Raw genomic sequence first — 13,333 nt, forward strand, 5'->3', positions numbered from 1 at the left:
CATGTGGCAATGTCCATATGAGTCTGACGTTGATCTACCTCAAACTGGATTAGCATGTTTACGAAGCAGGCGACATTAGGTTTGGTGGCTTGGAAGTGAACGATTCGTTTTACAATTCTCCACCGGGAAAGGTGCTTGGTTGACATCCTTGATGGCCACATCTTCCAAGATGTCAAGGATGTATTTTCTTTGGCTTAATACAAGTCCTTCTCGTGTTCGGGCAAATACGATGCCAAGAAAATACTTGAGAAATTCCAAGGTCCTCAATGCTAAATTTCTTATCAAGTGATTAGATCTTATCACAACCAGTTATGATCGAATTCATAAATCAAACTCGAATATATTTAAGTAGTTAAACGATTACAAGTGAAGAAATCAAGAACAACAAAGAAAGGAGATGTGAAAATATAATCACTCACACATCATATTCATTATGCCTCCGTTTCTTTTCTTTCTGGCTTATGTCCTGATAATCCATGGTTTAAAGTTTAAACACTAACTGTGCAATTCCTTTGTTGGGCTTCTTGAACTGGGCTATTGTGTTGGGCCCATAATATTCATAACATCAAGGCAGGACTTCGTTGATTTTGTCATATTATTTCTTGCTACGATGACATCGTCAACATAGATTAAGGTCGTGACATAAACAACACCATTCTCATAGATGAAAAGTGAGTGGTCCATCTTTGTCTTTTTAAAACCAATTTCAATTTAGGTAGTCATGAATTTTTGGTACCAATTTCGTGAAGTTTAATAATAACTTCTTTAATTTGCACACCCTTATTTCTTCTTTTTCTTATAGAAGCCATGGGGTATCTTATTGTACACGTTTTCGCCCAATTCCCCATGCAAAAAAGCATTGTTAAGACCATCTTCAATAGAAGTGTTTTTGAAAATGTTTTCATATGCCATTTGGCATTTGACCCCACAATAATACCCCATCTCTTCTCTAATTCTCTCTCCTTCTACTAATCTCACAAATACATTCTTAGGGCGTGTTCGTTTCACGTAATGGAATAGAATTGGAATTGGAATTTGCGTAACATTTGGAATCTGAGCATTCCAATATGAATTGGAATTTGAAGGAATTGAAATCCAATTCCATTCTTGGTGTGTTCGTTTGACAAATGAATTGGAATCGAGTTCTTTTTTTTTAAACGAGAATAACGGCGGAAACATTTTAGTTTTTTTAGATTTTTTGTTTTTTTATTTATATTTTGTGTTATGATTTTTTTAGAGGTTTTCTATTAAGATCAAAAAGCCCTCAAAAAATATTTAAAAATAATAATAAAAAAATCATAACTTAAAGTATAAATCGAAAACAAAAAAAGTAAAAAAAAACAAAATATTTTATTCATTGTTCTCGTTTAAAAAAAAACTTCAAGAAAAGATTTCAACGAATTCACTTGAAATTCTCCACATTTTGGAAGGATTTAGAATCCCTTCATTTAAAGAAATTTGAAGTAATTGAATTCCAATTCCTTGACAACCGAACGCACCAAAAGGAAATTAAGATTCCAATTCCAACGAAACGAATATGCCATGTCATGGGATTTTAATTCCAATTCCTTTGAATTCCCACGCATTCTGTGAAATGAACACGCCCTTAGTATATTTTTCACCAAGAATCTCACCACACCGTCTCTCCTCCACATCATACCCTCTCTCATCCACATCACATTCTCATTTCTTAAAAACACCCCAATAATATCCCCTAGTGGTTATGCTCTAACATCCAATTAGTGTAGATCCATTCTTTCTAAACAGCGACTGCAAAAATGCTTTTGATGGTGACTAACTTATGATGGTCTCAAGGAGATGCCCTTAGTTTGCATTCTACAGCGTTCAATATAGATTTGACTTGGATCACTTTTGCATAAAATTTATGGCGACGCATAGAATAAAACAACCACGTTGTAATGGTGCATTCAAAATATTATGAACCTATTTACGCTAAAAGTATTTACGTTAAAAGTTATAAGCGAAAAACAAAATATAAGTAAAATTGATTATATTAATATAATATACATAGTAACAGTTATGGAAATCAAGTTCGACGACGTGTTTTAACTTTGACGACGAACGTTTTTTTTGTCTGGAAACTTTCCAAAAACTCATCATCTCACCAATGTTAAAAAAAATCCCTTTGACTCGCCAATATCTAACGACTCATCCTCATAGAATTAGGTCTCTGGTTTATCTGCCCTGGACGTGGCTCTTGGTCCATCCGTATAGAAAGTAACATCTCAATAACTATTAGATCGTGTGTAGTGGGGCGCTATACCCACCCAAAAAGCCCTCATAGCGTCAGGTACACCGCCCTTAGGGTGCTATGGGTTGTTTTGGGGTGAGGAGCGCTTCCCACAAAGCACTGAATTAAGGGGGGGGGGATTATTTATTGATGGGTTGATTTTAGTTGTATTGTTTTTAATAATAATCATGTAACTATTGGCACGAGCTCTGTCCACTATACCCTTTTTGTCAAAAAAATCTCTATGATGGCATTGCGTCATATAACGCAAAACGCCCCCCACAGGACTTCATCTACTACACACGGCGTTACAAACAGAAAACATTTTTTTGTTTTTAAACAAGTCACCATCCAAATATAAAGGATGACACGTGTAATTTATGAAATAAAATATTTAAAAGTAGCCCGTAGTATCTTTGGAAGGCTATAAATATGCAGAAACCAAAATCAAATGCATCCATCATCCACTCGCTCACAAATTCTCTTGTCTCGCCTTTCTGCAACTAAGGTCATCATATTAAGTAAGCGAATTTAAAATTTTACCGCCTTTATTCTTCCATTTCCATCGTCGATTGTGTTTTTGCAAAGTCTGAAGCCGAATTATAGGTGAGACATTTGAGTTTTAAATTTTAATTATTTCTTAAAGAGTTTTTTAGTGGTTTATAATTTTCAAGAACCCTAACTAAAGTTCTTGGTTAATAATTTGATTAATAAAGAGGGGATTAATGGCAGAATATCTTTCAGTGAGCAGTAACCCATCTGGAATTATCGTTCCTACACTTCAGTCAGTACCTCCAAATCATTTTCATAATATAATATGTAGCGTTGAATCAATCACAATTTCATGCATTTACAGTTAACAACTACTTTTCAGTCTTCAATTGTGGCTTCAAATTGTGTTTTAGCTTTGAGACAGAAAATGATTATTATTATATATGTTGTAATCACTTTCTTTGAATTCTTGATTCTGTGTGGCAATACTAGTTTTCCACTTTTAAATTTTCATAATATGCATCAGAGTAGTTGTAAGTTAATCTATCAGTGGTAATATTAAAGACATAAATTTAAACAAGTGAATTTATCAAAAGTCTATAATTTCTGTTTCTGTATTCTAATTATACTTTTGCACTTGTAAATTTTGTATTCTTGATACTTGCAGGAATGTCGTGTCTACGGTGAATCTCGAATGTAAATTAGACCCAAAGGCAATTGCGTTACAGGCTCGCAATGCCGAATACAATCCCAAGGTATATAAAGAAAGCCTTTTCTTTTTAAACTGGATATTGTGTTTTCTAATCATAGAAACTCTTTCTTTGTACTATTATTGTTATTCAGCGATTCACTGCAGTTATAATGAGAATTAAAGAGCCGAAGACAACAGCTCTTGTTTTTGCTTCTGGGAAAATGGTAAGCCTGTTTTAATGTTGTACGAGCATCTTTAAGGAAAACGGAACAAATATGTCTTGACCATTTTTACCTTATTGCTGTAGGTATGCACAGGAGCCAAGAGTGAACAGCAGTCCAAACTGGCCGCACGCAAGGTTATTTCAAGCCCATAACTTGTATGGGTTAGTTTTTTTAGACAAACGAAATATGCAGTTTGCTAAAAAGCATTTCTGAACTTTTAGTTGTTTTAAAAAATAATATTTTTGGTCTCATAATCGACTTTTCGGATGATAAGTAATTGTTTAGAAATAATTAGTATACATTGTTAAAAACATTTAATTGTTTAATAATGAAATTAAATAATGGTAGCTGCTTAAAATAAATAATGAGATGGATTAAAAAATTACTTTAAAAGACCAGTCACTATTACTTACCACAACAACATATGTTTAGTGATAGTGAGACTCCTGTCTAGGTGGCCTACGTGGCAACATTTTCATCACCACTATCACTTTCCAATCACCATATCACATAGTCCTAGTCAAGTGCCTTAAAATCCCTAGTTGACCAAAGTCAACATTATTTCTTTTGTACAAATGAAAATGGGCATATAGCCAAATAGGTCATTCCAGCTGCAAATTTTGCATAATTCAAAACTTTGCTACTTTCATATGACATTTAAGAATGGAAGTTATTCTTATTGTCTTGTGCGTTTGTTGGTTCTACAGTTTGCTCGGATTATTCAAAAACTTGGATTTCCAGCCAAGTTTAAGGTAACCTTATTCATATATTCTAATCTCTCATACTGAAATATTTTCTCTTTTTTATACATTTTATGCCAATCTATTGTTTGTTGTAGGATTTCAAGATTCAGAATATTGTTGGCTCATGCGACGTGCAATTTCCCATTAGACTCGAAGGCCTTGCTTGTTCTCATGGCACCTTTTCAACCGTGAGTTCACATTCTTGTTTGACTTTCAGCCAATATTATAAATAGGCTGACAAGGCCACCTCTGAAATATTATTATTATTTTCTGATATGCTATTTCTGTTTCTTCATACAGTATGAACCCGAATTATTCCCTGGTCTTGTATATCGAATGAAACAACCAAAGATCGTTCTCCTGATTTTTGTTTCAGGGAAAATTGTTCTCACGGGAGCGAGGGTCTGTTGACTTTTTGACCACCGTTAAGCTTTTGTTATCAATAAGTGTTTTATTTAGTAATTGTATATTGACCCTTTTCAGGTCAGAGATGAAATTTATACTGCATTTGAGAACATATATCCTGTCCTTACTGAATTTTGAAAGAACCCACAATGGTATGTCCTCATCATATCAACCCATTTTCTGTAATTTGACTTTATTTTGGACCAATATGTGTAATATTATAGAAGCAATGATTCAGAAAAACATTATGAAACATGAGATGAATAGCCCATGCATCACATTATGTGACACAATGTGTTGTTTTTGGTGCAGATTCTTGAGATGTATAAAATGGTGATTTCTGAGGCTGAAAGTCATTTCGGTGGGCAAAGGTAAATATGGCGGTGGATATTCAAGGCTAGTGTATCCCATTTTTTTTCCGCATATACAGAAACCATTTATGCTGCACAAAAGTGTATAGCATCTTCTTGGCAGTTGACACTACATTGATTCTTGTTCAAAAAATTAAAGAAAACAGTTTAGAGGTTATACCAATTAATCTTTTTGGCTATGAAGTGATTCTTGATGACGATGATCAAATAACACATCTTATGTCATTCAAGTTTAATAATTTGGGTGTTAAGTACATTTCCATGCTAGAACAAAACAGACTGAAGTTGATTTTCATTTTGTTAAACAAAAAGTTGAATGTGTGGATCTTAAAGTATCATTTGCCTAAAGTATAAGTTACATATCGTTTCCCATTCTTAGTTTGAACTTTGAAGGACCTAATAAACAAGAGATTATCTTGTTGTTATCTAGTTTTCTTATTTAATTATTTATTATTTATGTTCATAAGTTTCTTAAACTTATTTTTTTTAGAGTAAATTGTGGTTTTTGTCCAATGTGATTTGTCAAATTTTATACTTCAGTCAAGTAGTTTAAAATTTGTTCTTTTTTGTAGTCTCCATTCTTTCATTTTGGTTGCAATTAACCCTGCCTCATTAACACCTTTGATTTCTTCAGTTAAAAGTAAATGTAGTTTAGTCTTCTTTTCATTATGAACAAATTAACATTAAAAAAAATCTAATATTAATATAAATCATGTTTATTAAAATCAAGTGGGACCCACAAGCCTAATTTCATCTTCATTCCAAACCCATCCATACCAGTGGCCAAGGCCATAGGCCACCACTTCCAGCCGTGGATGAACTCAGTACCGTATCGGTACCGAAAATCCCGATTTCGAAAATCGCAAATTTTTGGTACCGGTACCGAAAAATTCGGTTCGGTACCGGTATTTAAGATAAAATTCGGGAAATACCGGTACCGCACTGTACCGGTACCGTACAGGTCCCGAAAACTCAAAACCTTTGTACCGATTCGGTACCGACGGTACCCAATCGGTACCAATTCGGAAGTAGGTAGATAAAAGCTAGACGAGTTAGGAAAATTCTTCCAAAAAGGGAAAATTCCCAAAATAGTCTTATTTTGGAAATAGATTCCAGTTTTGTCCCCCAAACTTAAGAATTCCAAAAATGGCCCTCTCTAACTCATCTTTGACCATGTGTTAGGAAATCTAACACATCTTTGACGACATGCTAGCATAACACGTCGTCAAAGACGCGTTAGATTTCCTAACACATGGTTAACGACGCTAACATGTCGTCAAAGACGCGTTAGATTTCCTAACACATGGTTAAAGATAAGTTAGTCCTCCAAACACGTAGTCAAAGATATGTTAGTATCAAACGCATAGTCAAAGATACGTTAGCTTTTTGTTTGTTTTTTTTAATATTATATTTTTATAACTAGTTTTACTTATATTTGTTTTTCTTTTATAACTTTTAATATATAAGTTTTATATTATTTCGAATATACCGACGAGACATGCTTACTTTTACCTACTGACCGGCATAAACTTACTCAAACTCGAGTCGTGCTAATCAATATCGAAATGTTCAATAAAATTTGACCGCGCTCGGTTTTAAATAAAATTTATGTTGGTCAGTAGATAAAAACAAATATTTCTCGTCGGTATATTCGAAATAATATAAAACTTTTATATGTTAAAAGTTATAAAAGAAAAACAAATATAAGTAAAACTAGTTATAAAAATATAATATTAAAAAAAACAAACAAAAAGCTAACGTATCTTTGACTATGCGTTTGATGCTAACATATCTTTGACTACGTGTTTGGAGGACTAACTCTTCTTTAACCATGTGTTAGGAAATGTAACGCGTCTTTGACGACATGTTAGCGTCTTTAACCATGTCTTAGGAAATCTAACGCGTCTTTGACGACGTGTTATGCTAACATGTCGTCAAAGACGTGTTAGATTTCCAAACATATGGTCAAAGATGAGTTAGACAGGATCATTTTTGGAATTCTTAAACTTGGGGGACAAAACTGGAATCTATTTCCAAAATAAGGCTATTTTGAAAATTTTCCCAAAAAAATCTATAAATAGGCTCCAATGCATTGTATTAAATGTTAAAACGTGGTATATTTTGAGTAATGAGTAATGACTGTTTAATCGTTGATTCGTTCCTACTTCCTATAACTATTTGAACGTTGATTAGTTTTTCAATGTGGTTGGTTCGTTATAATTTATCAGTCTATATGAGAACTTCGGTTATAAATTTGAACTTAGTAATCTTGAATGCATAGGAAGCCTATTTATAACAAAAGACAAGGTAGATAGTAGATACCCGACGAGTTTGGGTTAGGTACATCCGTCGGGTATATTGTTTATAAACTAACGGACATACCCGAAACCCATGGGTTTACCTGATAGGCAATTATTACTCGATAAGAACCCAATGGGTTTGGGGCAAGACTTTGTAATCAGGCATGGATTTGGGATTATCTAAACCCGACCCCACCCACCCCTAGTTTTGTTTTCTTATTAATCATCTTTGTGTCAACCCAAGCGATGCAGTCTTTGTTTTCCAAGAACCAGATGCTGAATAGAGTATTCAAAATTTCTTGTGTTCAATATTGATTACCTAAATCAGTTAACCACCAGGTTGCACTTTTTAAATATTAATATATAATATGTATATTTTCATTTCACTTGTTGGCTTTGAATCTTGATTGCAAGCTAGAAAAAACTCTTCCTATATAGACTGAGTAATCATGGTTTGTTGATAATGTATTTATACTAAGTATTTTGTTGTTATTCAACGATAGCAGCTGTAGTAATGCGGATATGTGAAATTAAGGCTGTTATTTTATGTTCTCTTATCCTCATTATTATAGGTGAGCCGTTGAAAAACAATGATAATAGACATAAATAACAAATGAGGACTTTCCAAGATTGAGAAACATAATTTCTAGTTTATAAAGGAAGGGTTATCTTACTAATATATTAAAAGCAAGATGATTCTCTCTACATGTTTTTATTCTATCCTATCCACATAGGATTCCGAGTAATCACATTTCCATATCAATAATTTTCACATATTCACAATTATTTTTAATCCACTAAATTAAAATAAGCATTACAATTTAATTCAATTAATTCTACAATTAAATCTATTTATTCAAATTAATGCAATTAACTCCATGATTAAGTCTATTTATTCCAATTAATAATCATCTTGTCAATGATTTAATTTACTCTTGAGGAAAGAAGAAGAGCCGATGAATGGTGATCAAACCGAATGTTTTTTAAGTTTTATTTATTTATTTATTAAGAAATGACATGAAAAATGCTATAAAAATATAGATATCTCTGAAAATTATTTATAGAAAACACTCTAAAAGAAAAAAGAAAAAAAAGTTCTTTAGAACAATTAGGAACACTTAAAAATTAAATAAGGCTGTTAACAAAGAGATTTTCGGAAACTTAATTTGATGCATTTTAAAGCTGGTATGTATTTGTAAACTTAGTTTTCAATTAATATTACAAAATCTTTTACTAATATGTGTTTTTTATTTTTTCAAGTCTAATGGTTCATTTATGTTATATTATTTCTTATTTATTGCATTGTTTATTTATAAAGTATTTTCTTTTTATGTTATAAATATAGTTTAACATCTTTTGTAACATCTGAGGGTAAAAAACTTATGTCAAATATTTGTGTTGACTGAATGCGTAGTTTAAATTTTATATTGTTTGTTGATATGTTTTCCACCTGTGTGTATCACGGGTTATTATCCTAGTTTATATACTATTACAAAATTTGTATAGTTGGATTATATTATGTGTTGCGACCTTTAGGTCAAGCATGCAATAGTAGACACAATGTTCCTACAAGCCTCAAGAAAAATAATATACCGAAGACAACAACCTTAATTTTTTGACTCTTATAATTGTAAGTATGGTTTAATGTTGCATAAGTACTATTAGGGAAAACGGAACAAAATATGAACTCGACCAGAAATATCTTGTCCTTTTGCCACCTCTAATTTTTACCTTATTGTTGCATATTTTTTTCCGGGTTTATGATTTGTGTGATTCTACTACCTGTTATGGCGAGTGATCTCTATCTTTAAACTAATTTTGCCACCCTTGTTCTTTTTTAGTTATGTGCTTTGATTATTAGCAAATTTCCTCCTAAGCTACAATGAAAAATGCATCTAGATGCTATATTTGTTAACCAACTCTTGCACAATGAGTTGGGAATCAAGGTATTATGTTTACCAAAAAACTTGTGTCTAACAAGATTGTTAGTAATTATTCTATAAAATGAAAGGAATTATTGGTAGAGTTTTTGTGTGCTTATGTTTAAAACAAGATGAAGAAAAATGAAAAAGGGGGGGGGGGGGTTAATCAAAGCGATTTTGGTGAATCATCACACCTGCTCGTGAAACATTGCGACCACTAGCTTGTAGAACCAATTTCGCGGACCAATGTGTTTGTTTGCTTCTAGAGTTGTTCAAACCTCATGAGCCATCGTATATGTTCGTGCTAGTTCGCCCCAACCGCAAGTCAATTCATGGTGATGGTTCACAATTGAACCACCCGAATCGCTTGTTATACGGACCAACACCTAGAACCATCACTTCTTCATCATTCATGAAGCATGGATATGTATCTTATCCAATATAAAGGCTTCTTATTATACGAAGTGGAAGAAGAATTTTAGACCGTTGAATTAAAAAATCAATGGAAGATATAAAGGAAGAATGCCACATCACTATTTTTCGAATGTGAAAAAAGTCTTGAGGGGTAATATTGAATGGGAATAATGGTAAGGCTTAGTCCAAACACTTTTAGAGATACGTATGGATATTGAATAGTGAGTCTTTAAATTTGGATACACTATGCAACTCTTTACTCAATTTTAAAATTTAGATGTAGGAATGATTTAGGTAGGCTTTAAACTATGTATTATTCTTTAAAATTTAAGGATTGAGCATGTGACAGACTCTGTGACTACTTGTCACATGGAAATTTTGGATTGGTTACTGCATTAATTCCACACACGTATAAACACATGTCATACTAATGCCCGTTGCTACACTCAAGTCTCTACGAGCTAACACCCCATAAGCCACCATTGGGGTGATATTTAGTGCCTAATTTTGGGTGACTTGACATTATACGCGATTCCTATACACATAGTTTGATAGTCTAATGCGAATGCTAACAAAATGATCAACTTCATTAAACAAAAATCATGATTTTTTTTAAACATTTGTGTATGTGCTTTAACAGTAAACCTAACGATATCGTAGCAAATTATAATTTAATAAAATCTAACATGATCACAACAAATTTGGATTTGCTTTAAAAAGAACTGTTTATTTGCTCGTTGTATTTTGATATGACATATAATATGTTAAATTCACCAAACGACGTGTAGCATAGCAATATCAAATAGTTGGATAAAACTTTGCCTTTTCAAAAAAGTGTAAGTTCAAATCTTGTCGTTGTAACCGAAACTTGCAATTTAGAATAGAGTCGAAAGAGTTACCAAGTTTCTATGTATTATTAGTGAGTGTATTACTTTTCAATATGAAAAACTTATAAATAAGTAAATTTTATTTGTGGAGCATGTAACGGCACAAATACATCCAACTGAATCATTAGCCCAAGTTCAAAAAACCCAAGGCCCAGATAAACTTCTTCGCCCATAAATTCGTCTATAAATACCATCTGTTGGTATTATTAAAGGTAAATTATATCTGTTCTATGGGTTATAAATCCAAGTTTTACGTAATTCAAAGTGATCAATTGTTGTTGTTTATCAAGAACCCTACGTTTATTTTAACGTTGAATTCGTGTAAAACAGTAAAGGGATTAATATAATGGCAGATCAAGTTGATCTCTCTAAGAACCCATCCGACATTTTTTATTGTTTTATTCAACGATCGCTGCTGTAGTAACGCAAGATGATTTTCATTTTGTTCAACAAAAAGCTAAATTAATGTGTTGATTTTCATTTTCCTATAGTCTAACTCTAAGCTACATATCATTTCCCAGTATTAGGTTAAAGGGCTTATTAAACTAGAGAGTGGACATTATCTTACAGTTATCTTATTTAATTATATTTCTTGTTCATAAGTTTTCTTAAACTCTTGTTTTGAATGGCTATTGCACATTCTTCAATCCTACTTCGAAATATACACTTTTGTTCACCATGAGACTGAACCTTACATAGTAATTGGGCAAGTTAGGTTGGGCAATATGTCATAACTAGTTTAGTTATACCTAATTCTGGTGAAAAAGAATCTATACGTTACATATATATGGTATGCATTGGTATAACAATTTTTCTTCTAAGTACTATGGACGTTATTTGGTGATTCAAAAATTGGGGAAGCTAACGGAATTTACCTCCTAAGTCCCAACTTCGTCCAATATTTCATGTCACTCTTGAAGCAAGCTCAAGGTCCTCCAACGACTATAATATCCCTATTCTTAATACTCCTAGTTTCTCTCTACAACCGGCTAAAGTGTAAGATCATCGGATGGTTAGAGTGGGCCGCAAAGGTGTTGCACATGGGAAAATTGTCATGATTTCTTATTACGTTTTCCTGATTTCCAGTTGTAATTATTTGCTTACATCCTTGTGGTCAAGGATTTGTTTAAGGGAAGGGTATTGATATGCTTTCGAAAGTATGAGATTTGTTATGTAACTTTTAAAAGTAGAAGGGGTAAGTGTGCCAATGTTGTCAACTCAATTTGAAAGTTCGTTAAAATACAGTTGAGAGCTACGCGCGATGTTATTTATATGTTTTTTTTAAATTTGCTTGTTATCCTATAATAAATTCATATTTAAACCCCTTTTCTCGATGTTCATATCACGGAATAGTAGGCTAATTAAGTGGGATTTCATATTTGGGTTTTGTTTTCTAATTTTGAATCATCTTTATGTCAACCCAAGTGATCTATAGTCTTTGTTTTCAAGAACTAGATATTGAATCGTAGTGTTTGATTTGTTTCCTGTTGATGATCTACGTTCAGGCGTTTGATGAATTTGTTTGATTTGCTTCCCCTAGATCTTTTATATTTTTATGTTACTTTTGTGGATTTATGTGGCCTTTTGCATCACTTCAAAATTTCCTGTGTTCTATATTCATGATTGATTACCTTCATCAGATAAGTACTAGTTTTGCACTTTTAACTATTATGTGTGTGTGTTCATATCACTTGCCGACTTTGAATCTTGATTGCAAGCTAGAAAAAAACTCTTCCTGTATAAAGTGGTAATCATGTTTTTGTTGATGATGTTTAATGTATTTATAGCAAGTATTTTGTTGTTATTCAACGATCGCTGTTGTAGTCATGCGGATAAGTGAAAATTAAGACTGTTGTTTTAGGTTTTCTTATCCTCATGATTACAGTAGCGAAACGTTGAATTACATGAACAATAATAGATATATATATATAAATAACAAAGGAAGACTTTCCATAATTGAGAAACATAATTTCAGGTTTATAAAGGATGGGTTAATTGTATACTATTACAAAATTTGTATAGTTGGATTGTTTTATACATTACGAGCTTTCAATGCAATCACCTTTAGGTCTAGCATGCAATCAAGATTCATAGTAGACACAATGTTCCTACAAGTATCAAGAAGACAGATATATCGGAGACAACTTTTTGCCTTTGAAAAATTGTATGTATGGTTTAATATTGTAAAGTACTAATAAGGAAAACATAACATTATAGGAATTGCCACCTCTAATTTTTACCTTACTGTTGCATTTTTTTCAGGCTTTTGATTTGTGTGATTCTACTACTTCTTATGTTAAGGCGGGTTATCTCTGTCTTTAAAGCAATTTCGCCACCCACAGTCTTTTTGACTTGTTTACTTCAGTTCTTATATAGCAAATTACCTCCAAGGATTAAGTAACCAACTTTTGCACAACGAGATGGGAATCAAGGTATTAGGTTTACTAAAACCTTGTGTCTATAACAAGATTGTTTGTAACTCTTCTCTAAAATGGAATGAATTATCAAACGAACTTTTTGTGTAGTTATGTTGAAAACAAGATGAAGAAATATGAAATGGAGGGGGTCCTAGTTATAGTCAGCATGAAGCCTTTCATGAACCATCATGACGATTCCTGAAACAATGCACCTAT

General features: G+C 32.6%; 1 protein-coding gene across 1 annotated transcript; it reads left to right on the top strand.

Moving 5' to 3' along the window:
* Nucleotides 1-2,976: 2,976 nt before the first annotated feature.
* LOC143600820 (TATA-binding protein 2-like) lies at nt 2,977-4,944 on the top strand. Its single transcript, XM_077078395.1, has 8 exons — nt 2,977-3,035; nt 3,411-3,498; nt 3,587-3,658; nt 3,742-3,792; nt 4,366-4,410; nt 4,497-4,589; nt 4,702-4,803; nt 4,885-4,944. Exons 1-8 carry the CDS (start codon nt 2,977-2,979, stop codon nt 4,942-4,944), a joined length of 570 nt encoding a protein of 189 aa, XP_076934510.1.
* Nucleotides 4,945-13,333: the final 8,389 nt, after the last annotated feature.

This window comes from Bidens hawaiensis, unplaced genomic scaffold, assembly GCF_021521415.1.
Source record: "Bidens hawaiensis isolate Kalapana, Puna unplaced genomic scaffold, B.hawaiensis_p1.1 tig00001960_1, whole genome shotgun sequence".
Taxonomy (NCBI): Eukaryota; Viridiplantae; Streptophyta; class Magnoliopsida; order Asterales; family Asteraceae; genus Bidens; species Bidens hawaiensis.

What these genes read in the sequence shown, in the direction of transcription:
- LOC143600820 (XM_077078395.1), top strand. Translation starts at nt 2,977, where the DNA reads ATGGCAGAATATCTTTCAGTGAGCAGTAACCCATCTGGAATTATCGTT. An exon ending in ATGCCGAATACAATCCCAAG is followed by an intron (nt 3,499 to 3,586) that starts GTATATAAAGAA and finishes ATTGTTATTCAG; the next exon opens with CGATTCACTGCAGTTATAAT. An exon ending in GATTTCCAGCCAAGTTTAAG is followed by an intron (nt 4,411 to 4,496) that starts GTAACCTTATTC and finishes TGTTTGTTGTAG; the next exon opens with GATTTCAAGATTCAGAATAT.